General features: G+C 34.2%; 1 protein-coding gene and 1 long non-coding RNA gene across 2 annotated transcripts; both read left to right on the top strand.

Annotated features, from left to right (window-relative positions):
- The first annotated feature begins 1,235 nt into the window (after nucleotides 1–1,235).
- Nucleotides 1,236–23,397, top strand: LOC131933030 (uncharacterized). Its single transcript, XM_059289890.1, has 24 exons — nucleotides 1,236–1,370; nucleotides 1,999–2,101; nucleotides 3,139–3,253; nucleotides 3,961–4,160; nucleotides 4,684–4,784; nucleotides 6,759–6,861; nucleotides 6,998–7,195; nucleotides 9,869–9,994; nucleotides 10,286–10,383; nucleotides 10,698–10,800; nucleotides 13,522–13,731; nucleotides 14,498–14,623; nucleotides 16,206–16,316; nucleotides 16,559–16,687; nucleotides 17,654–17,779; nucleotides 18,280–18,408; nucleotides 19,832–19,957; nucleotides 20,242–20,367; nucleotides 20,738–20,867; nucleotides 21,017–21,225; nucleotides 21,631–21,731; nucleotides 22,573–22,675; nucleotides 22,834–23,013; nucleotides 23,261–23,397. The coding sequence occupies exons 1-24, from the start codon at nucleotides 1,332–1,334 to the stop codon at nucleotides 23,395–23,397; spliced, it is 3,129 nt and encodes a 1,042-aa protein (XP_059145873.1). The 5' UTR covers nucleotides 1,236–1,331.
- Nucleotides 23,398–24,304: 907 nt separating this feature from the next.
- Nucleotides 24,305–25,460, top strand: LOC131933031 (uncharacterized). Its single transcript, XR_009384806.1, has 3 exons — nucleotides 24,305–24,425; nucleotides 25,140–25,170; nucleotides 25,390–25,460. It is a non-coding gene; the product is annotated as an uncharacterized LOC131933031 (long non-coding RNA).
- Nucleotides 25,461–26,825: the final 1,365 nt, after the last annotated feature.

Genomic DNA, 26,825 nt, shown 5'->3' on the forward strand with positions numbered 1-26,825 from the left:
TTCTATTTTGTTGGAGGGGGGGGGGGTGAGGGTGGATGGATGTGCTTCAGGGGGGGGGGGGGGGGGAGAGGCTACGATTTCCGACCCAGTTTTCCGACTCGAATACGCATAAAACGCCGAAATTCTGATAAATCTGGATTTATAATTTTTGCCCGCTAAAATAAGTCCCCTATTCTCTGTGATGAAGTACTGAGGTGTTAAACGATGAAAACTGTCAAAATTTCATGTGAATTTTTTTTTTTGTGCACGATAACAATACTTCCTCTGTACGTGAAAGTAAAAATAACAGGCTAACGCAGGAGTAGCGCCGCCAAGTAAAGTGCCATGAAACAGTAGCGGAAGGGAGGATAGTGTCGAATTCACTAACTACGAAGTACTGAAAAGTAGAAAATAAAACAACTAAATAGCGGCGTGTAATACGCAGCGGGTCAGCTCATTTATAATATTAATGTACTCTCATGACGTTCGTCTGCTCTCTGCGATCCCGACAAGAGATAAGTCTCGAATTTGCAAACCGGGCTCAAGTCCCTTGGACGTCCCAGAGTCCGCCCAGCAGAGTTTCTACTCTTCGGGGGGGGGGGGGGGGGGGGGGGGGCTTTGACCCCCCGAAGAAATTTCGCCCCCCCCCCCCCGGAGGAAATAGTCTACAAGAAATACTGCCGTCCAACTCTGATGGGTTACTGATTCCAGTTGGGGAAAAGAAAAGGTGGACGGCCATAGCGCGACCATACTCTACTTCATCTACCCTTTACAAAAGAAGACACTGCACAACCTTCAGATCCCAGCCCACATTACAATTAAAATTACTCATCACACACGAAGCACCCTCTTAATTAATAGTAGGCGTGCTATATTTCTACATTTCTTTACAAATCGCACAAAATGTAATCACCCATCAAACATGAATCGGATATAGTTTCCCAAAAATTTACGGACAACTCGCTGGGCACCTATCTCACCTCTGTATATCAAACTCTCATGTTCTTTAGTGGGTACGCGAATATGACACCAAAGTGCTACAAAAAAAAACCCATTTAAACTGCTGAATACATTCACTTGTGTAGGTCTATAAACGAGCAAATAGTTCTAGACGTATTGTCTATGGTAAAGTGACAAGATTGTAATCATGCATAATACAATTGGGTTGAGTGACCACTTCAACAAACAGGTCACTTGGAGGCGTTGAACACTTTTAAATGTTTAAATTAACTTCCCATGTTTATAAAATTAAGTCACTGAACTCACTGCTGCGCACTATTGTTATATTTAATATTTAATGTGGAGTTAAAGATTTTTATGATAGAGTTACGATATTATAAACGGAATAAAGCATGTATTTTACTTTTCAAATTTGTTGGCTGCTTTCTATTGTAAGTTTTTATTTAATACTGTATTAAAGTCTGTTTATTTTAATTTAAAAATATGTTTGTTTGGATTTTAAAGGAAGAGTTAATGGAAAATAATTGTACCTCTTAATCCCACTGAATACAACACAATGTAACAAAATAATAATCCATATGTGACAATGGGTAAAATAAATCGTATATGTAATATGATACACCAGTGGCGTAGCGAGGTCGGGTGTCACCCGGTGCGGCACTTAATGGTGTCACCCCCCCTAGAGGCGTTACGACCCTTCCCGGGGACAAACTTTCAAGTTTTCGATTTGCACCCCCCCCCCCTCAAACTTTCGATTTGCACCCCCCCCCCCCCTCAAAACTTTCGATTTGCACCCCCCCCCTCAAGTTTTTCTCTATATATTTTGCTATTTTTTTGCCTTGGTGTCACCCCCCTAAATGGTGTCACCCGGTGCGGTCCGCACTCCCGCCCCCCCCCCCCCCCCCTCGCTACGCCCCTGTGATACACCACCAAAGGCCCTATCATCAATGCAATAAATATGTGCATGAAACAAATAAAATAGCTGTATTTATCATATTTTCCAAGCTTACTATATATTGACTGTTATGTTTATCTATTTGGCTTGGTATTGTATTTTAGATCTTCGTGGTTGCAAATGGCAATAGATGCAAATTTAGAGAATCAGTCACATGCACTAAAAATAACTTCTGTATTGAAGAAATCTGCAATTGCTGTCACAAAGGTATTGTTTGAATTAATGATAATTTACTTGCCATTTATTTTGACGAAAAAGATACAGAGTGAAATAAAAATACATTATCCATTGAATATCTATGTTTGTATTTATAGTTTTCTTTTACTAACCTGTTAAAATAAAATTGTAAATGGTCGCAGTCGTGAATAATCTCAAATGATTTATTCAATGTTTAAAATTTTTGGTGCAATCAGACTTGACTGAACATTAGATGTAGATCTAGGCATATTATATGTTTTTATTATTTTCGGTCACTAAACTTTTAAAAAGCCAAAAACATGTTTATTTTTTTATTTAATTGTTGAAAATGTAAATAAACATTGCATAACTATGTCACTTGGTCTAAAAAAAATAATTTTAATTAATTTTGTGCAACTAAGCAAATTCGATTTTTTTTTTAAAACTATGCAACGATCGAACCCATCTCGCTAGATGGGCAGCTTCAATTAGTTAGTCTGATGTTAATTATTACAATATGTTTTTAAAAGTGTTAAATTTTGGACTCATATCGTCATTTTTAACAAAAATAAATAAAAATAAAACAATTACACCACACAAATAACCTCATTTTATAAATCATAGTATTTAGAGCTACACCAGTCGAAGCACGTATACCACCTACCCCCACCACCAGACGAGATAGACGTTATAGAGGAAATATACACTTTTACATTTGCCCCCCCATCCCTCCTCCGGAAAATTTAGTTCCCAAAACTTTCAAGTGTCCACCTCCACCACCCCCCTCTCCATACCCCGGAGAAAAAAGTCTGGGAAAAAAACGCTGTGCGCAATATACAGTACAACTATATCACACAGCTAAGTGGCTAATGAAAATTATTTTTTAAATTTAAATTTGACTTTTCCCATATTGATGAAATACCGATACTTAAATCAGCGGAAGTTTCTATCCCCTCCTCCTCCCTCCTCGAGAAAAATGTCTGAAAGAAACCCCTGCTTAAACACAAACAGAAAACATGAAACTTACTATGACTAAGAACCTAACTTAACCCTTTCGCACCTTGCAGGTAAATCATGTCCTGAGATTTATCAAGAACCTCCGTCGATTTCCGTAGAAGATAACAGCACCACAACATGTAAGATTACAATTAGAGGAGTTGACTTCAATTTTTATTCTTTAAGGTAGTGTTTTCTAGAACTATCTGTATTTTCTAATACTTATTCACAGCAACGGAATAACCATTTTAATAAATGTAAAATAGACTAATAAAACAAGGATTAGCGTACAACAAATCAGAATATACGTTTCGAAGTGATCTCCCCTTGATGAGTTGCAGTCTCCAGCTACTCGGCCTTATCTGGTGGGGTACGAACTTAGAACCAGAGTTTCTTCCAGGCATCTCTTCGGGGGGGCGAAGCCCCCCCGAAAAATTTTTACCGCCCCCCCGAACGATATGAAATTTATATAATTTATATAGAAAATATATACTTTTAACAGTGTCCGCCCCCCCGAAGAAAGTTTACCGCCCCCCCCGAAGATTTCAAGTGCCCCCCCGGAGAAAAAAGTCTGGAAGAAACACTGCTTAGAACTGTTGGAGTTAACAACAGAGCGCTTCCCTAACCGACAACGCTGCTCCTTTATTACCTATCTGGATAAGCGTTTTTGAATAAAATATACGTTTATTAACTTGGTTTGTGTCGTTTTATTTAATAAAACACAAACTATCGCTTTTTATATTATTTATGTAGAAGAATGAAGACCAACAGTGCATGTTTATTATTATTTATTTTTTGTACGTTGTATACAAAGAAAATATTGTTCACAATGAATCAACAAGAATTAAAACATATCTCTAGTCAAAGAAAACTACATATATAATTTTTTACAGAATCCAACCAACTGAATCTAATACAGGAAACTGCAAGGAAGAATATTTTGAAGTTTATGATGGCGCAAATATCAGTAGCCAACAGCTAGCTCTTTACTGTCCTGGAGAGCCCACTGTTGTCATGGGAACCAAGGATACCATGTTTATTGTTTACACAATATCTAATGTATCTAAATTCAGTGGCTCACTGGAGATTCAAGGTACGTGGACACATTAATTAACGAAGCCATAACTGCTTTATTATATAATAAATTTGGTCCAGAGGCGTAGCAAGGGCGGTGGGGGCGGGGGGGGGGGGGTACATATGTCCCCGGGCGTCAACCTTAGGGGGCGCCAAAATAGGTTGGAAAAACTAATTGAAAGTTTGAGTGGGGGGTTCAAATTGAAGTTTTGAGGGTGGGGGGGGGGGAGGGTTGCAAATTATAAATTGAAAGGTTGTTCCCGAGGGGGCGCCAAATTAAAAGTTTGTCCCCGGGCGCCTCTGCTTTGGTCTGAAATTTTAATAGATATTTTTATTATTCTTAATAGTGACATAAATGCATCAAAACAAATCTATAACTGTTTATTGTATAATACACTTGTTTTTAAGTTTAAACTTGATTTAAGTTAAACCTGAGTAGAGTGCATACAAGCACGGCAACAAAGTTATAATTGCTAATTGTGTAGTGCATTTGTTTTTTTTTTTTTTTAAATTTTAATTGATGTTGACTTAAATCTGAGTAGGGCACGAGAAATCACCATGTAGTCTTGGCGATCAATCTAGAAACCAGAATGGAGCTTGTATGAAGTTATTTTCTAATGAAGTAAATTGGAATAAAGCACAAGTAAGTAATTTGAGTCATTCCCTACCACAAAAAGCCACCATTAGTGCAACCGTAGCTAAACCCACGGTAGTTAATCCCTAATCTTAATCTAGATTTTAAAAAATAACAATAGATGATCAATTAGACGTAAATTATATTATACTAAAACACGGAACAAAACATGAACTTTATATATTTTTTTAAATCAGATAAATTCACTACAGTCTTAGCATACAAAATTATACATAAACTGAAAAAAAATTACACAACAACCAAACAAACAAACACATACTAAACATACATAACAAGCTACAAAACACCCAGTCAAGTTACACACGTAAACTGAATAGAAGAAAACATCGAGAAAAGAAAATATGTACATAAATATATACACATGGTTAAGAAAAGTGATAAAATACTAACTTCTAAGGATAACTACGCTCTAAGGCCTCGAGTAAAATACCAATCCCTACTACTAACATTACTTCTAAAATCTAAATTCGGTTCTTATTACTAATTTAATCCTAGTCTTACCAAGACACGCACAAGGTACTCATCATGGTTAAATATAGTCACCAGTAACAATCTTAGCAAAATTTTGCTAAGCAATTAAAAATAATGTGTTATAAATTACATTAGAGCCATTTCTTTTTCACAAAGGAATCATCCCGCAGCCATTGTTCTAAACCAGGGGTTCCCAACCTTTTTTTTTACTCTAGAGCACATTCTAAAATATCGGTAGGGTGGCGGGCACCACCTATTTTAAATTGGCAAACACGTTCCAGAGGCGTAGCGACCCTTCCCGTCACCCGGGGACAAAACTTTCGATTTGCACCCCCCTCAAATTTTCGATTTCCAACCCCCCCCCCCCCCTCAAATTTTCGATTTCCACCCCCTTCAACCTTTTAATAATGTTTATGAAAAAAATTCTGTCTCTGTCGAATAGTGAGAGGCGGGCACATACGAATCGTTCGGCGGGCGCCATGGCGCCCGCGGGCACGGGGTTGGGAACCCCTGTTCTAAACCAACAATATATAAAAAAGAAACACTGCATGAATAAACAACAACCGTACTTGTTAGCAATAAATGTTGAGGTTGACTGAATTTAAACACGCACATATTTTAATGCAACTATATCTACAACTCGAGGCTAAAAAAAGAAACATGACTATACTTAGCACCGGAAGCGTAGCGAGGGGGGGGTGTGTGCGGATAACACCATTTAGGGGGGTGACACCAAGGCAAAAAAATATCAAAATATATAGAGATAAATGATAATTCCACTTAATTAAGTGATTAATTCGAGTGTTAAATAGTCTTTTAAGAGGTGCAAACCGAAAGTTTGAGGGGGGGGGGGGGGGGGGGGAGGTGCAAATCGAAAATTAAAAGTTTGTCCCAGGGAAGGGTCGCTATGCATCTGGGGGGTGACACCCGACCTCGCTACGCCACTGCTTAGCACTATAAAAATCAACTTGAAAACTAACTAAACCTAACGTGACTATAGTGGGAAACTCACAATTATAAATTTGTAAAGCATAAAATCCACATTAAATCAGTCTAGGAAAAATCACCTAAACCAGATGGCCTGAAAGACACAACACCGCTACAGGTTCAGGAAATACAAGAAAACTAATCACACCTATATTCAAAATATCAACAAGTAACTTTGAAACTCACACAGAATCAAAATAAATAATTTAAAAAATCCATAAATGCATCCAATGCGAATTCTATTGGTAGAGATTCTCGTCGAAAAAAAAAAAGACCTTGAAGCTTCGACCTTGTTCTCTTTAAATATAATTTCCGACCGGTAGGAATTCAATTCATTTCAACTTACGTTTCCACACACTTAAAAAAAAAACGTTACGCCACAAATTAAAATAAAAAAAAATTAATAGTCACAATAATCACATACAATTTGTAGAAAAATATTTAAAACGAAAACTACAAAATCCTAATTAAAATAAAATAACTTATCATTTTGTTTTTTCACAGGAAAAGTGTATGAAGTTACCAGGAGGTGCAACTCTCCTTCAAGTCACAGATGATATTTTTCCATTTGGTTTTAAACCTAGATATTCTGGCATTGAGAAATACAGTTATGTTATTTTATTTTTATCTTGTATTGACAAGTTAAGAAATTACAGATATATAAGCTCCTATTTCCTTTAAAGTAGTCAATCTTGTTTGCTTTATTACTTGGATAAATCAATATTTTTTTTTATAATCGTTAGTTTGGTTTGGAGCAACTGATCAACTTATGGAAGGCGACTGGAGGTGGCCAGATAATTCGGAAGCTAACATAGGCTCGATGTGGTGCAAGAATGAGCCAAATAACCTTAATAGTGAGCATTGTACTGAAATGCATTCAAACGGAAAGCTAAATGATGTACCGTGTGATATTAAGAGAATATACATCTGTTTGGAAAAAAGTAAGAACATTTATGTCAGTAAAAATTACGTTATTAAACTTATATTTTAAAATGGTTTTCTTATATCTTTGGGATTTAAAAAAAAAGTTAAATGTGTATGTAAAAATTAATAAACGTACCTTCAGTGTGCCATAGGGGAGATAAAATAGATTTATCTATTAATTTGAACTCAAGAATTAGATGAAACATGTGGTCAGCACTATGTCTACTAGACTACTTCCCTAGTACAATAATTGACCAACTCTGTTTAGCATATTTTTTCCTACCAATTGATATTCTTGTTTCATAATAATATCTTAAACTTTTGCTGATAAATAGAGACTGATATTTTTTTTTTAACCAGTAAATTTAAAAACTATGTATTTTTGTGTGTTTGTGCATGTCTAATGGATAATGAATAAATTTCAAAATTATGTTGTGTTAAAATAAACCGGTAGTGATCTCCCCTAAACTTTCTCGAATATTCTTATATAAAACAACAAGGGGATGGTAACTGGGGATATAGTTATGATTTTTAATCCATTTTAAATACTAAAACTTTTAAAAATAGAATAGAATCTCAGTAAAAAACAATTGCGCACCAAGCGAACGCCTAATAAAGGTGTGTATAATAGTGCGCAATATTATTAGTACTTTTAAAATTTACATTAGTTTTTTGAGAAATCGGAAGTAGCGTAAATTACTACTTCCTGTCAACGGAAATTACTCAAAATTTAACAGAAGGTAGAGAATTAGATCTTTTACTTACATGTGAAATTTCATTTATCTATCTGAAATAGTACTCAAGTTATAGGCTTTTAAAAAATTCAAAGTAGGAAAAGTACCACTTCCGGTTATCGGAAATCGCTCAAAAGTTGATACGGATCTACGATTTTGATAAAATACTTATATATGAAATTTCATCAACCTAGCTGTAACGGTACTCAAGTTATCGTGTTTACACACGGACAGACAGACAGACAGACAGACACACACACACACAGACATACGGACAAGATTGCAAAATTATGTTTTTCCGTATCAGTGAGGTGTAAAACGTCGAGATTTGTAAAAATCTCGATTTTTTTTTTTTGCACGATTACAATACTTTCTCTATACTACGTATATACGAGAAAGTAAAAAAAGATGGAATGTGTGAATGAACTTATTGTGTTAAATAATTGAAGAAGGTTTAACATACGTTTGAATAAAGATAAGAATGAGGACACATGGGTATTAGACTATAGCGGCATATAGTAAAAAGAATGCACTATTTCAAGCATGCATACTCTATTGAACATAATATAACTTAATTTTAAACCACCCTCATTACAAATTTTATTTGTCGACAACTCTTTAACGTTGTTGTAGGATTGATAAATCTACAATCAATATTAACATCTCCACCAATGCTGGGTACTTCACAATGTAACATTATTAAAAAGCTTATCACAGATAAAATATTAACTGTATAGACTAAAACTGAATTATTTTGTTTTACTTTTTAGAGAATTGCATTTAAAATTACTACACTTAATTATTTCTGGTATTGCTAGCAGTTAATTTTTGTGAAATGTTAGTTTGGTGTTTTAATCAGGTTAGGTAAACCTCTGTGAAACTCAATTTGAATCACTTTTGCTATAACAGCATGAACAGGACAATGTATTTGTATGAGATTTCTAGCTTTTTACAAGCTTTTATTTAACTTGCCTCCTCTCTATGTCTGTCTGTCGTCATGGATCGCAACTGGTGAGCAAAATTTAGACCACTTCTAACTGACAAATTGCTTTGAAACTAGGCAGGTGTGACAAGAGCAATAACAATGCAATGTGACATAATTTGACTTGGATGCTTAATAAATAATTGTATGCTTTATTAATTTTTTAAAATTAATTAAAGTTTACTGTTTAAAGTACAATATACCGCACTATTAAATGCAAATTGTTCGTGTACATTTAGCGTGCAATTGTTTTTAGTAATTCAATTCTGCTGTATTAAAAAATAATTATTAAGAAAATTAATTAAAAATTCATGAAAACGTTTTAATAACAATTGTTTATTTAATAACGCTCTAAAAAGGAGAAAATTAATGATTTTCTTTAAATGCATGCTAATGAACTACTATTTTAATAACTACAAAGAAAAGCGTGGATCGTTTTATGATATATTGAATATCTTTATATCATGATTCCCATTAATAACAGGCTTCGCTTAAAGGTTTAAAATACAAAGAGTACCCAATATGAAACAATTATAATTTATGTTACTAACAATAGAATAAAATTAAATACCGTTAGCTACGTTTAGGACATTTGAAAAAAATCTTTATAACATAATTAAGCATCTATTAAAGTAAAATTTGAAGTCAAATTACATTGCGATTGGATCTTGACCCACGTGCCATGTTTCATAGAAATAGGTCGATTAGAAGTGGTCGAATTTTCGCTCGCCAGCTTCAATCCATGACAACAAAAGACAGACAAAGGAAAACATTCAAATAAAAGCTCGCAAAAAGACAAAAGCACAAGGAAGCAAGATAAATAAAAAGCTTTTAAAAAGAATTTATTTTCTGTTTCTTTTTTTAAATTGTTATTAAGCTTGTTAAAATGTTTATAATTATTTTTTTTGGACTTAGGTTTCAAAATGCTGTAACATAAGTGATTAATTATGTTTCTGTTGCCTTTTATTGTTTAGAGAAGTCTATTGGAGGACTATGCACAATTAACTCAGATTGTAAGGACAGTATGATCTGCTTATACGGAGTGTGCGACTGTCCGATCAGCCACATATTTTTTACTGCGCTCAACCAATGTATCCTTGGTAACTTTTTCTTCTACCTTATAAAATCATATCGTCCCCGTCCCTGCGCGTTGCCTCAGTATCAGAAGAAAGTATAACGCAATATTTTATGAGGATTTTATCAATGCGTTAGCAGTCCTATATTCCTAGGCGTGTGATCTTGTTTTCTAAAACTGAGTTATCTAAATATAAGCAATGTCTATTACTATTAGTCTTGGATAATGTTTTTGCACGATTACAATACTTCCTCTATACTTCGTATACGAGAAAGTAAAAAAAAAATCAATTCTTCCAATTTTTTATCACTCAAAGATTCACCAGCTGCAGAATGCAGTAATCTTGAAGCCCAAGCATATGATGGAGTGTGTCTTCAAAAATTTCCAGATCCTTCTGATAAGCTATTGGCTAGGGTAAAACAGGAAATGTGTATAAACATAATTAAATAAACTATTACCCTTAATTGCTTTTATTTAATATAAAAAGTATTTTAAAAAAACAGTATTAAAAAAAAAAAGAAAAAAAAAAACAATTAGACTGAAAACAATTTCTACTATTAACCATTTTGTAAAAGATACTTTTTCTCTTATAATTTTTAAAATAAAGTGTAGCTATAGAGTTACAAAGTGTTTAAACCAAAATATAATTATTTATGCAAAAAGAAAAAATAATCAGCTTATATAATAAAATAATAATATACTTTTCATTGTATTGGAATATATTTTAGACTCTGTGCTCAAATCTGAGTTCACCATCAACCATCATACAACTTAGACCAAACTACCTCCCACCAGATTTTCAGCCATTGTACATCGATATTGATAAACCAGGTATGAAAGTTATTAGACCAATTATGAATTTTATGCTGTGAATAACACAAAAGTTACCAAGGTAACCCCTTTCGTTTTTTTAGAGCTTGAAGTGCTGTCCGTTCTTCTTGTTCTTTGTTTTTCATTGCGATGTTGCAAGGGGTTTCCTCTATCTCAATTAAGGATTACGCGTTAACATGCTGTACGCCATAGAGCCCGTTGACTCTGATTTCAGCCTGCTTTCTGGAATTGCTTCCATAGCTTTCATACATACAAGAACAAGCTACAAGACGGCAGTTGTAAGATTTTGGAATTTTCTTTCCTAGATAGGTTGCTGTCCAAACTAGCGAGCCTCATCTGCAGAGGGTTTGAACTCGGGATTTTTCGGTATAGCAACCATAAGGTTTACCAGCCCAACCACGCCGTCCTCTAGTGTTGTCTATAATAGTTGAAAATCAAAAGCAACAGTACTTCTTTTTATCCCTGATATTTCGGCATGGTGTCAATGATGTATCTCATTATGTTTATTTCTGCTTGTGTGTCATTGCGCCAAAGATGTATTTCATTCTGTTTATCCCTGTTTTTGCGGAAGTCAATGATTATCTAATTCAGTTTATCTCTTTTAGTGTGGCATCTCATTATATTTAACCCTTTTAGTGTGGCATGGTGTATCTCATTATATTTAACCCTTTTAGTGTGGCATGGTGCCAATGATGCATCTCATTATATTTAACCCTTTTAGTGTGGCATGGTGCCAATTATGCATCTCATTATATTTAACCCTTTTAGTGTGGCATGGTGCCAATGATGCATCTCATTATATTTAACCCTTTTAGTGTGGCATGGTGCCAATTATGCATCTCATTATATTTAACCCTTTTAGTGTGGCATGGTGCCAATGATGTATCTCATTATATTTAACCCTTTTAGTGTGGCACGGTGCCAATGATGCAGCTCATTATATTTAACCCTTTTAGTGTGTCATGGTGCCAATTATGCATCTCATTATATTTAACCCTTTTAGTGTGTCATAGTGCCAATTATGCATCTCATAATATTTAACCCTTTTAGTGTGGCACGGTGCCAATAATGTATCTCATTATATTTAACCCTTTTAGTGTGGCATGATGTATCTCATTATATTTAACCCTTTTAGTGTGGCATGATGTATCTCATTATATTTAACCCTTTTAGTGTGGCACTGTGCCAATAATGTATCTCATTATATTTAACCCTTTTAGTGTGGCATGATGTATCTCATTATATTTAACCCTTTTAGTGTGGCATGATGTATCTCATTATATTTAACCCTTTTAGTGTGGCATGATGTATCTCATTATATTTAACCCTTTTTGTGTGTTATGGTGCCAATTATGCATCTCATTATATTTAACCCTTTTAGTGTGTCATGGTGCCAATTATGCATCTCATTATATTTAACCCTTTTAGTGTGGCACGGTGCCAATAATGTATCTCATTATATTTAACCCTTTTAGTGTGGCATGATGTATCTCATTATATTTAACCCTTTTAGTGTGGCATGATGTATCTCATTATATTTAACCCTTTTAGTGTGTCATGGTGCCAATTATGCATCTCATTATATTTAACCCTTTTAGTGTGTCATGGTGCCAATTATGCATCTCATTATATTTAACCCTTTTAGTGTTGCATGATGCATCTCATTATATTTAACCCTTTTAGTGTGGCATGGTGCCAATTATGTATCTTATTATATTTAACCCTTTTAGTAGGGTATGGTGCCAATGATGCATCTCATTATATTTAACCCTTTTAGTGTGGCATGATGCATCTCATTATATTTAACCCTTTTAGTGTGTCATGGTGCCAATTATGCATCTCATTATATTTAACCCTTTTAGTGTGGCACGGTGCCAATAATGTATCTCATTATATTTAACCCTTTTAGTGTGGCATGATGTATCTCATTATATTTAACCCTTTTAGTGTGGCATGATGTATCTCATTATATTTAACCCTTTTAGTGTGTCATGGTGCCAATTATGCATCTCATAATATTTAACCCTTTTAGTGTGGCACGGTGCCAATAATGTATCTCATTATATTTAACCCTTTTAGTGTGGCATGATGCATTTCATTATATTTAACCCTTTTAGTGTGGCTTGGTGCCAATGATGCATCTCATTATGTTTAACCCTTTTAGTGTGGCATGATGCATTTGATTATAATTAACCCTTTTAGTGTGTCATTGTGCCAATGATGCATCTCATTATGTTTAACCCTTTTAGTGTGGCATGATGCATTTGATTATAATTAACCCTTTTAGTGTGTCATTGTGCCAATGATGCATCTCATTATATTTAACCCTTTTAGTATGGCACTGTGCCAATGATGCATCTCATTTTGTTTAACCCTTTTAGTGTGTCATGGTGTCAATGATGTAGGCCTATCTCATTATATTTAACCCTTTTAGTGTGGCATGATGCATCTCATTATGTTTAACCCTTTTAGTGTGGCATGATGCATCTCATTATGTTTAACCCTTTTAGTGTGGCACGGTGCCAATAATGCATCTCATTATATTTAATTTGCCAATGTTGCATCTCATTATATTTAACCCTTTTAGTATGGCACGGTGCCAATGATTAATCTCATTATATTTAACCCTTTTAGTGTGGCATGGTGCCAATGATGCATCTCATTATATTTAACCCTTTTAGTTGGGCATAATGTATCTCATTATACAATTAACCCTTTTAGTGTGGCACGGTGCCAATGATGCATCTCGTGAAGGCGAATGGAGGTGGGATGATGACGACAGCCTAGCTAATCTAACAGGGATGTGGGTACCGGGCGAGCCAAACAATAGCGACCATGGCCGTGAAGAGGATTGTACAGAGCTATTAACAAATGGTGGATTGAACGATGCGTCTTGTGATATTGTGAGATCTATTATCTGTATGGAAAAAAGTGGGTACATGTCCTCATAATGTATCAATAATAATTTCTCGTATAAATTATATAAATTAAGTATGAAGAATTTTTTTACTTTGCAACTAATAATTATATTTAAAACTCAGCGATTTATAAGAAAGATTACAAATACGATGGATCGTAAGTTGCATTATAGTTTTCAACTTGATCACTTATTTCCTTCGAATAAAAACTTTTCTTTACTAACTTAATGATAATTTTACAATGGAGTCAATTTGAAATTTTAACGCCCTATTATGTTAAAGCCTCAAGAAAAATATTTTTTTAAAGTGGTCATTTCCACTCTAGGAATCGTTCTTAAATGAAAATGACGGAGTGGTCTAGCGGTAGAGAGCTGGACCGCTAACCCGTAAGTCTCGAGTTCGAATCCGGGTTCAAGTCAGTAGACTGTCACTGAGTTCACCCAACTCTGATGGGTACCTAACTCACGTTAGGAAAAGTAAGGGCGGCTGGGCATAGTGCTGACCACACTATCTCTTCATATGCCGAGGTCACAGAAACAAGTGGACTCTACTTCACTTGCCCCATAGACCGTCAGGTTTGAAAGGGAAACTTTACTTTACTTAAGTTAAAGCCGCATGAAAAATAATTTTTTAAAGTGGTCATTTCCACTCTAGGAATCGTTCTTACATGACAATGATGAATAAAACTGTGACGTTGTTTTAGGCGGGTAAGAAATGTAACGCAACACATATTTTGTGTTTTTAAACATCAGCTATTTATTATTTATTATTTATTTCAGAGCGCACTCTAGGTGGGAAATGTGTACAAGCTTCGGAATGCCAAGACAGCATGAGTTGTGTTGAGGGTGTGTGTGACTGTACAGCCTCCCAGTACTACAACTCTAATACGAGGTCTTGTATGTCAGGTATGTCTGGCATAACTAGAGGAACAATTATTATAATTAATGTAAGCATTACTAGAAAGGGAGAAGGGCATATATTCCTAGGAATGTAAGCATTAGTAGAGGCAGAGGCGTAGCGAGGGGGGGGGGGGGCGGGGGGGTGTGCGGACCGTACCGTGTGACACCATTTAGGGGGGTGACACCCACCAAGGCAAAAAATAGTAAAATATATAGAGAAAAACTTGAGGGGGGGGGGGTAGTAAATCGAAAGTTTGAGGGGGGGGGGGGTGCAAATCAAAAGTTTGAGGCGGGTGGGGGGTGCAAATCGGAAGTTGAGGGGTGGGGTGCATATTGAAAATTTGAAGGGTCGCTGCGCCTCTGGGGGTGACACCATTAAGTGCCGCACCGGGTGACACCCGACCTCGCTACGCCACTGAGTAGAGGCGGCAGTTATTCTTAGTAATCTAAGCAATACTTAAGTGCAAATTAAAGGTTTTGCAATGTAAGTATTACTGAAGCGTGAACTTATGTAATAAAGTCAGAGCCCTAAATTGAAAAGCTGTAGTAGGCTGATAAATTAAATGTAGAAATGCAGACAACGACAAGTCTTCATTGTACGCCTCTATTTACCGGCCTATGTAATGGGAGGCATTAATCGATTGAGAAATTTAAATAATAAAGCGGGAATGGTCACCCCTAAACTTTCTCGAATATTCTTATATCACACCAAGGGGGATAGCAACTCCATTGTAATCGGGATATAGACATGTTTTTGAATCAATTTTTGAATACTTATTGTTAAAAAGTAGAACTAGGCTACCCGTTATCCTTGGATAACTGTGGGTTTTAGGGTCATTCGTAATTACATCACACTTCTTTGATAATTTTGTATCGCACGGTTACAAAAAGCTAAACAAGTTAATAAAAAGTCTAGTGACTATTTAAGCGCAATTTCCTTATCTTATCCATAACAATTTTAAATCGAGATAAATCATATATTCAGCAAATAAATAATGCAACACAAGTAGTTTCAATAATTCAAAACAAAATAGAAAAAATCCTTTCGAAACTCCGCTCATTCGCTATGGTAAAATCCTTTCGAACCTCAGCGCTTTGCGCTAAATCATTCTAGGCCTACACGATGCTCAGTTTAAAAATTCTTAATTAATTTTTTGTAGCCGAACGAAAGGATATTTTTGAAAACTTTCTTCGGCAATATTGTTCTAAATTATGGGGAGGGGGGGGGGGGGGGAGGGGCGGACTAAAAATTTCGGGGGGGGGGGGGCGGACACTGTTAAAAGTATATATTTTCTATATAAATTCCATTTCGCTCGAGGGGGGGCGGTAGACTTGCTGTGGAGGGGGGGGGGAGCTCCCCGTAGAGCTGCCCGGAAGAAACTCTGGCTCTCACATACAGGGCAAATTAACAAATCTAGGACAGAAGATTTATTTATTGTCAAAAGATTTAGCCAATAGGGAATAGGCCTACATACAAAAGATACACTTTTAAAAAGTAATGTTTTAAGTGATAAAATGAATTGTTAATCTTATGTAGCTTACGCAGAATTAAAAGTATTAATTAAAGTTTACTAATTATTTTGTCAAGATGCTACCATACAAACTACTTGCGTCCAAAATGAAACCTGTATTTGGAACACAGGCAAATGTGAATATGCTACAAATCCAAGGAGTTTTAAAACAAGAATATGTAAATTTTGTAAGTTGCAGTTACTTAACTTTAGCTGTATAATTAATTTCTTGTATTCATCTGTACATTAATTAGCAGGACTATACAAATAATTGCAGACTTTCTATTGTTGAACGAAAATTTCCTTACATTCAACGAACAGAAGTAATAATTTGTAAATTCAATATAAATAATTACTGTATTAAAACATTTTAAATTATCATAAGCCACTATCGAACACCTAACTGAGCTCTTTGTTTCTCTTTCTACAGTGTTAAAGGGCATAAACGAAAGCTGTTCAGAAGAATTTCTCTGTTCAGAATCTTTATATTGTATCAACCAATCATGTGCTTGCGATGAAGAAGAAAAGTTTGAAATGCAAAGGCAAAGATGTAAAACAAGTAAAATAAAATAATTGAAAAAAAACCTAAACTATATATTTAAAACTATATTTTAATTACTGATAAGGGGGTCTAGTCAAATTTTCTCCCATTTAAATAGTAGTTTAGATCATTAGAGATTATGTTATTGTAAGAAAAGAAGGAATGTATCCATTGAGGATTTAAATATTATACACCTTTTTAATTAAAAGCTAGCCAAGTATTAATATTGATTTTCGTTTCTGACGTAAGAGGGTCTCTGTAAAAGCTTTCTACTGTACAGAGTCCTCTGCCATTTTCTTCAGCTGTTTCCCAACTTTTCCTATCCTTTTGGTCCCATCAAGCACTTTAAGCTGCCAAGTCTTCTTAACGTTTTTTAAACGGTAGTGTTTACATTATTGCTGAACCAGAAAACAAATTATTGTATAACTGACAGTGTAAAAAGAAAAAAATCGTTATTTAGTATGGTTTTAGAGACTCGTGTACATTCAATAATAAAATTAGTAATCAATCTTACGGATCGCGCAAAGTTTAATCTTACTTTGACCATTCTTATCCCTCTATTGCTTCAAATATGTTTTTGTTCACTCCTCTAGCCGAACTTTCTCAAAAAAATGTAACGAAAATCAACATCTTTGTTGCTTTTCTTTTAATTTGCCAATTAAAAAAAAAGATAAAAAACAAAAGACATAAAAAGTTATTCTGACACAGAGGCGTAGCGAAGGGGGGGGGGGGGGGGTGCGGACCGCACCGCGTGACACCATTTAGGTGGGTGACACCAAGGCAAAAAATAGCAAAATATATAGAGAAAAACTTGAGGGGGGTGGGTGCAAATCGTAAGTTTGAAGGGGGGGGGGTGCAAATCGAAAATTTGAAAGTTTGTCCCATGGGAAGGGTCGCTACGCCTCTGTGGGGTAACACCATTTAGTGCCGCACCGGGTGACACCCGACCTCGCTACGCCACTATTCTGACACATTGTGTTTCAGAAAATAATTTTGGGGAGACGTGTGAGTCGAGTTCAGACTGCAGAAAAGAATTTATTTGTGATCAAGGCATTTGTAGTTGTAAAAGCCACGGGGTGTTTTTGCAAAGTACTCAAAAATGTGCAGCACGTAAGTTTCAAAGTAGAATTACCATTTTCAAGTTCACTAGACAGTGACTTCGACATTGCATTTCTGTAATGTTTATTCGATAAGAATGCATCACGATCTTTAATTCCGGATAATTAGTGATGTGTAGATATAGAGACAAAAATGGTTAATTAACTATTAAGCATTTTAAGATGAATTTATATTTTCATTCCGAAACTGAATATCATTAGAATTTACAATAGTAATTTATTTTGTGTAATAATAACTTCATTATTCCCAGTTAGGGATACATGCCGCTTGATCATAATAGGCCTACTTAGAAGTTATTTGAAAACACGTATATATATATATATATATATATATATATATATATATATATATATATATATATATATATATATATATATGTGTGTGTGTGTGTGTATCGTATATAAAAAAAGCTAATGGAAATAAATTAGTGTAATTTTTTAAATAAATTGAAGGTGTTAAATAATTAAGACTAATCTAAAAACCATTGGCAGTTCCAAGTGTAAATGAAGGATGCAATGCATCTCTTCCATGTGCCAGTAATTTGATTTGTAGTCGACAAAATGTTTGTGGCTGTCCCGATAACGAAATATTTTATGCCAACTTCGAAGTCTGCCATCCAAGTAAGTTATCATATCAATTCATTACACATACAATAAAAATATTTTATGATTTTATGCCAACCTCGAAGCCTGCCATCCAAGTAATTTATCATATCAATGTCATTACACACACAATAAAATATTTTAAAAAAATATATTAATACTAATAGTTTCGCTGTCTGTCTATCTATGTATCTGTCTATCTATCTATCTGACAAGAACGCTCTAGAGAAAACACAAGCAAATTAAAAACTTTCATAGTAAGACGGAAACGAAATATGACGTCACGTTGGAGCTTATAGTAGAAATTAGTCTACAGCCGGAGAGTGCACACAGTGAAATGACGTCATTGATTCTCGAGTAAACATTGAATTAAAAAGCAATTTCGTCTAGTTTTAAAAGTGGTTTGCGTGAAGAGTATCTTTCATACAATTCTTCTGGTAGGTGCGAAGCCCATCCCCCGCGTAAGAACGTATAAGCCGACCCCCCCTCCCCCAACTCAAAAGAAATGTCGTCATCGATATTTTATAATAAAATTACAGCCTAATTCATGTGTCTAATCTTAAAAGTGGTTTGCGTGCAGAGTTTCTTTCATGCAATTCTTCGGGTAGTGGCTAAGCGCGACACCAGAGTTTCTTTCAGACTTTTTCCTCCACGGAGGGAGGAACTTTTTCTAATCTAAAAAGTGTTTAGCGTGCACAGTTATTTTCGTGCATCTCTTCCGGTAGGGGCAAAGCCCCGCCCAGATTCTTCCTTTAGTTTGTATGATCTTCAAATGCGACCAGTGTTTCTTTCAGACTTTTTCCTCCCCGGAGAGGGGTGGGGGTACTTGAAATTTTCGGGGGCGGGGGTAGAATTTTCTGGGAGGGGGCGGACACTGGAAAAAGTATATAATTATATTTCGGTAGACATGTTTTAGTGTGTGTGTGTGTGTGTGTTGGGGGGGGGTGGTTTTAGGTTAGAGAAAATAGACAGCACTATCAACCTAGCGACCGTTGTATCCTTCCTATACGGGCCATTTTTCTCAACTCTAATAATAGTTACGCTATTCTGTCTGTATGTCCGTCTTTGGGTCTGTCGGTAACGCTCTAGAGAAAAAATACAGGAAGGTTTCAAAATGAAACGAAATATGTACAGCTAGGAGAAGTAAACAGAATAACAAATTGTATTGTTTATTTTTGTGTGCAGTTAAAGAACGAGGAAAATTATCAGTTTAAATACCTGACACAGTTATATCCTTTTAAATCGGTAAAATTGACTGGTCAAAATTATTAATTTTCACTATATATATATATATATATATATATATATATATATATATATATGTATATATATATATATATATATATATATATATATATATATATATATATATATATATATATATATATTATATATATATATATATATATATATATATATATATACATATAATTTTGGATAGGGCTAAAGTTCGACGACATTTGTTCAGATGATGATGAATGTGAATACAATATGATCTGCAAATCTCTGCGGTGTAGTTGTAAACAAAATGAAATCTTTCTTTTGAACAACTTAGCTTGTACTTCAGGTTAGCAAGCACTTGCTTTTGCTTTGTTTATTTGCTCTAAATGTATCTGGATATAATTTTTGTTTTGCCTTTTAATAAATGCTTTAGACTATTAAAACAATGTGGATAGCTTCTCTTGAGCTAAAATATTTTTTGGTGTAGCATCTAAATTTAAATCTCATAGCAATATGTAAACAATTTGAAAATCTCGTTTTTAGACATACTTGTATTTTTAAAAAAATAATGGCTAATAAATCTATAAAGCATCAAATTATAGAATATATCTTAACAATATAACATTTCAGATTCATACATACTTCAAAGATGTAATGAGAGTAATTTATGTATCAACTTTAATGCATGTGACGAAGATTTGAGTAATGTTTTAAATGAAAGATCAACATTTTCAAAGACAGCTTTCTGCAAACTAGGCAAGTAGCTAGAATTTATATTGAAAAAGGAGCTCAATTTAGTTTCCTCTACCTAAACATGTAAATTACAGAAGTAACACATAATCAAAATTAAAATTAACTTTCCTCCATAAACATCTGAAATGAATAAAAAAAATAACTCATAATATTGTACTGTAATTTTTAATTAAATAAAAAAGAAGCACGATTAATTTAGTACAATGAGAAATCAGAAAACTTTTAAGTTTATATATTGTTCTTTTAAGAAAGCTTTAAGGAAAAATATTTTAGATATTTAAGGCATAATTTAGACAATTAAAGAATAATATTCTAGAGAAAAAGTAACCTGTTTAATGCTTAGGTTTTTATTTTATGTTTCGAAAATTTACAGGTTGCATGTTTACATTCACTAAACAAAAAGAAGGCTTAATTACAAGCCCCAACTATCCTCAAGATTATGACAATAACGTGCACTGTCTATGGGTGATTGTTGCTGAATACAGCTCTTATATTACCCTAAGGTGAGTTTTTTAAAGTCCAACTTACGTGAATCTTCCAAATTTGATAATTTATTTTGATGGAAACCATTGATAAAATAGAAAAATAGGTAAGACGCTTTTTGTACATGCCTCTTTATATAGCCTATGAATGCGCTTATTTTTTGTTTTAGAGTCAATGATTTTAAACTGGAAAATGATTGTCACAATGATTATCTGGAAATTTGGGATGGATTAGATGATAATCCTACACTGCTGGGCAGAAGCTGTGGTGATATGAATTCTTTCATCTCTGTCTCTACGACAAATACAATGCATATATTATTTATCTCTAACGATGAACTTATCTTCAAAGGATTTACTGCAACATTTTCTGTCAAGGGTGTGTTTTTATAATATTTTTTTTATTTTGAAAAAAAAAAGTTTAATATAAAGTTTTATATTACCTTTATTGTTAGCTTTGCAAAAAAAAAATTAATATAAATATTGGTACATTTATTCAATAGGCCTGTTAAAAATAAATCGGCTCTCTGTTTGCTGTTTAAGTAATTAGGTCTGACTATAAAAAAAATATCCCAAATATATTAGTATGTCATTAATTTTTTCCCCATTATATTTGTAGAAAAAACCACACTGTTCAAAAGTATGTTAAACTGATTTCTTTTTAATTGTTAAACATTTATTGTTAAATGAAAACTAATGTACAAGAAAATAATTTAATTAAAATAAATATAAAAAAAGTTTTTGTATTATTTAATATTGTTTATATCTTTCCCTCTTTTAATAGAATATGGTAGCTATCCCTGCAATAATTGGCCTCTATCGAGAAATATAAATGGCAGATGCTTATTGAAGATGGATTATAAGACCGATTTTGTGGATGCAGAGGTAGTTACTTATTTATATTCAACAAAAAATACTTCACCGCTTTAGTTACAGTGTGGTGTGCAAAAATATACAAGGAGACACTCTTTCTCTCTATCTCGGATACAGTCATTATCGGCTCAAAATTTAGCACAATAGCTAGGCGATTGGAACAACGTTAAGGGGCCACTACACTCTGTGAACCAAACTTGCACTCAGCAGGGATATGCAAGTAACAATATATTATTAATAGTGAGCAACTGTAAATGAAAATACCACATTTACGACCTTGTTATTGAAGTATCACATTTGCAACTAAAATAACTGTATTGGAATGTAGAGCATCGTTTGCAATTTTAATAGACGAAAAAATTGTTATGCTATATTTTTCTTTCTATTTAAACACACAATTTCAGAAATTTCAGCATCGTATATGTGTACTTGAAACTGTTTTTGATTCTAGGAATATGATTAATATGAAGTTTATTGAAACATAAATTTAGTAAAAATAATTTTTTTCAAGCTTTGTTAGCATTTTATTTTACATATAGAAGCCCCTTAAGAATTGAGCATTTCTGTATGCAATGTTAATAGCCGCTAGACACATGGGTTGCCGGCAGACTTTTGCTTCCTTCCCCAGTGCATCTCACAACCTAGTTTAGAACCCCCCCCCCCCCCTGAACTCTAATGGGTACCTGACTCACGTTATTTAGGAAAGTAAAGTTTGCTGGGGATAGTTCTGACCACACGATCACCTCATTAGCCAAGGTCACACAGACAAATATAAACTATACTTCATCTGCCTCATAGATCGTAAGGGTACTTTTACACATTGTAACTTAAAAATTCTCTTTTTTTTTTACAGAAAAAATGTCAGTCTCTACCAGGAGGAGGGATGGTAACAGGGATCTACTTATCTTCAAGATTGACAGAAATTACACCAAGCCATATAGGCATTGAGCAACCAAGTAAATTTAATACATTAAATGCGAAACACATTGTTAATAATAAAATTAATAGATAGATATATTATCCAAACAGTAATTATTTACCACAAATGAAATCTATTTCTTTTTTTGAAAAAAAATGTATTCTAATACCTTTTTTTAAAAAAAAATATTTCAAGCCTGGGTTAGTCAAGTGTTTCAAGAAAATCATGCCGTGTGGTGGAATGTAAGCTTGACGAAAAGAGTAGGGCCCATCACTCCTAACACTTGTTTGCTTTGGGTTAAATTCGAAGACTATGCAGTGGAGGAACTTCAAAATTGCCGCACTTATAACGCTTACTTTACATGCACTGATAAAAGTAAGAGCTCCGATTTTGTAAAGCATTGCCACAAGTCCATGTACGAAAATGATTATTTTATTTAATGAACAATTAATTTTTTAAAAATATTATCAATATAAAAAAAATTAAAAATAATATTGACGTGCATTACACAAAAATCTGCGTTTAAACCATTTAATTTTTTTTATTAAGGATGATAAACAGTGGGAAAAAAATGCATACAAAAAATATTTAATTCATATTTCATATTTAATTATTTTTTCAGAATCGTCTATGGGTGGTCCGTGTAAAAACGACGAGGAATGTAAAGAAACTTTGATCTGTTTACGGGGTTATTGCGACTGTAAAACAAACAATATCTTGGATAATTCTTTTCACTGTGTGCCACAGGCGGGTGAGTAGATTCCATATTAGTCATGAATACACACCCACGCGCACGCACGCATACACAAATGTGTATGAGTGTGTGTATGATGGGTATGAGTTTATAAGAGAGTGAATGAGTAAGTGTGCATGTATGAGTGTGTGTGTGTATAAGTGTGTGTGAATGAGTGTGTATTTGTACGAATGTGTGTTTGCACGAGTGTGTGTTTGTACGAGTGTGTTAGTACATGTGTGTTTGTACGAGTGTGTTTGTATGAGCGTATGTGTGTGTTTGTATTCAAACACACAAAATCTGCTCATTATCTTTCATTATTCGATGACCCCTAATTCGGACTTTGACCAGTCTCCCCTAGCCAGTCTGCGGATTGGCTGGCTAATGGCCAAAATCACTAACAATTTCAGATTTTCGGCAGTCAATGGGAGGAGATATTGGCCAGTGCGCACATTTTCCGGCCACTGCAATGAGTGCTTTGGCAGACTTCGGGCTTTTATTGTAACTTAGATATTTACATATAGGGCCTATACATATATATTATATATATATATATATATATATATATATATATATATATATATATATATATATATATATATATATATATATATATATATATATATATATATATATATATATATATATATATATATATATATATATATATATATATATATATATATATATATATATATACTATGTTCGTATAAATATTGTAGGTATGTATATACTTAAAATGTCTATTTATATTCTTAATAAATCATGTTATAGGCCTATGTTAATCAAAGCTTGAAGGATACTGAGATAGTCTCAATATTATTATAATTTTAGAATAAGCCTACTAGATGCCCCTCTGTCACTCTAGTCTGTGAAACTGGTCTCAACAACAAAAAGCAAATTGTAAGCAAAACATAAAACACTATATTTTCAGATCAGCATTCAAGCCAAGAAGGGGTTTCTACTTCTCTAATAATAGCACTAACTTATGGAGCTGTCATAAGCATAGTTGCTGCTATTCTTCTTATCATTGTGATTAGACGAAACATGAAAGGTAAAGTTTTTTTTATTTTTAGTTACAATTATTCGCAGTGTTAAATACCGGGGGAGGGGGCAGAGGCGTAGCGAGGGGGGAGGGCGGGCGGGGGGTGCGGACCGCACCGGGTGACACCATTTAGGGGGGTGACACCAAAGCAAAAAATAGTATAATATATAGAGAAAAATTTAAGGGGGGGGGTGCAAATTGAAAGTTCGAGGGGGGTGCAAATCGAAAGTTTGAGGGGGGGGGGGTGCAAAAATAGAAAATTGAAAGTTTGTCCCCGGGAAGAGTCGCTACGCTTCTGGGGGGGGGGGTGACACCATTAAGTGCCGCACCGGGTGACACCCGACCTCGCTTCGCCACTGGGAGGGGGTATGATACGCAGTACGCAAACTGCTCTACTTGACATTAATATAGGGGTTCCACCTAACCAACGAAAAACAAAAGGCTAATTTAGCCACAAAAAATAGGCTATGGCCAGGTCTATTAACAAATCACTCCTGCAAACATTAAGTATTTCGGTGCAACTGCTAAATAGTTAAAAGTTTATGTTTTAAAATATTTTAACTTATTTACAAAAAATATTATCCTCTCTAATGTGCATTTTGGATAGAACAGGGCGACCTTTTTAACGGGAGTGAATGTAAAACGCATTTTATAGATTTTAAATAAAATCTCAACATTATATTGAAATCAATGCAGCAAACATATTTTATGTTTTTCCAATAGTACTAAAATTTACAGCACTGTTCAGTAACAAGTAAGTAGCGAATTTATTATTTTTCCAAATACCTGATCAACTTAAATATTAAGCTTAAATTTTTGTAACTTATATATAACTATTAAATTACCGCTTTAACTTCAATATAGACGAACATAATGGCTTTATTTAGCTCGTTAATTTCGTTAATTCTTGCTCCTACGGCTACACATTACGACTTAGTAAAATCATTTATACATTTTTTGTTGTTTTGTCTAGGCCTGAATCAACATCGGCAGAAAACCCTTTGTTTTTCTACAAAGGTAATATAGGACTCAGATATAAACATATAAGCCAACTTACATTTGTATGTATACTTATGTAAATTAGTAATCACCTATTTACTAAAAAAATTATAAATGAGCAAACACATAGACTCACACACACAGACACACACACACACACATATATATATATATATATATATATATATATATATATATATATATATATATATATATATATATATATATATATATATATATATATATATATATCACAAGTAGCAGTTGATAGTGGCACATTTTTCACGAAATAAAACAAAACTGAAACGAACAAGAACAGTAAGTGGTAACTCACTAAAATAACGAAGCTGAAATGTATGCATTCATCTTGTGATACAAACTAAAGCGATTGTAAATAAAAGCGCCTATTTTGTGGTCAGTGTTTGTACCCTTCAAGAAGGTTTAACGAGAAGTAGACGAGCATAGCAGAAAAACACATGACAGAAGCAAGACTATCTTGGGGGACGACCTAGAAAATAACAGAAACCAATAAAAGCGGAAAGAGCTTTATATGTCGGCCCATTATGTCTCTGTCATATTTTTACCATCCATTGATCTATTATCCGATTAATTAGTTAGAAAAGTTGTTATCTCGTTGATACGTTGGCTTTGACAAATTCAGAGTCATCTCTGGATCAATTGAATGCTTTGAACGTCATTTAACTTAGAGAACCGTTATTTGATAGGAATATAGCTTATAATCCAAAATTCGACCCTGCTCGCATCTCATAGCGTAAAACAGACATGTCACAAAAGAGCTTACAGCAGTTTAAATCACTCTTCTATCGACCTACAAGTCCCAAAATCTTGGACTGTTAATGAGCAACATTGTGTTCATCTTATTCCATTCCTTTCTGTCCTCTCTTCATTGCCTTTTCCATTGTAAATCCCGTCCTGTCTTGTTGTCTTCCCATGTTTACTTCCTCTATTTTATCCAACATTTGCCAATATCTTCAGTGATTTCCAAGCTTTGGAGCATAATTAACATAGATATTTTTTTTAAAATTCGTATTAACAATATGTGATTCTGAAAGTTAAATCGGCATATTGATATCAAAATTGCAATTCGTTATCAGATTGTAATGATAACAGGGGTCATCCATAAATGACGTCACGCTTTTTTAAACGATTTTTACCTCCCCCCCTCCCCTCCGTCACACGTCATCACAAAAAACCAGACCCCCCCCTAAAATGACGTCACACCTCAACCTACAACCCCCCTCAAAATTGCAGTTGAATTTTTTTTAAACATCGATATTTTTCCAAAATCTTGTCTAAACTATTACAATTTATTAAAACAGTTATCTAAAACGCGAAATAACGTCTAAAATTCGTTTTCTAACATTGCTTTTTTATGATGCAAAAATGTGA

This window comes from Physella acuta, unplaced genomic scaffold (genome assembly GCF_028476545.2).
Source record: "Physella acuta isolate Inbredline_101_S28 unplaced genomic scaffold, ASM2847654v3 ptg002347l, whole genome shotgun sequence".
Taxonomy (NCBI): Eukaryota; Metazoa; Mollusca; class Gastropoda; family Physidae; genus Physella; species Physella acuta.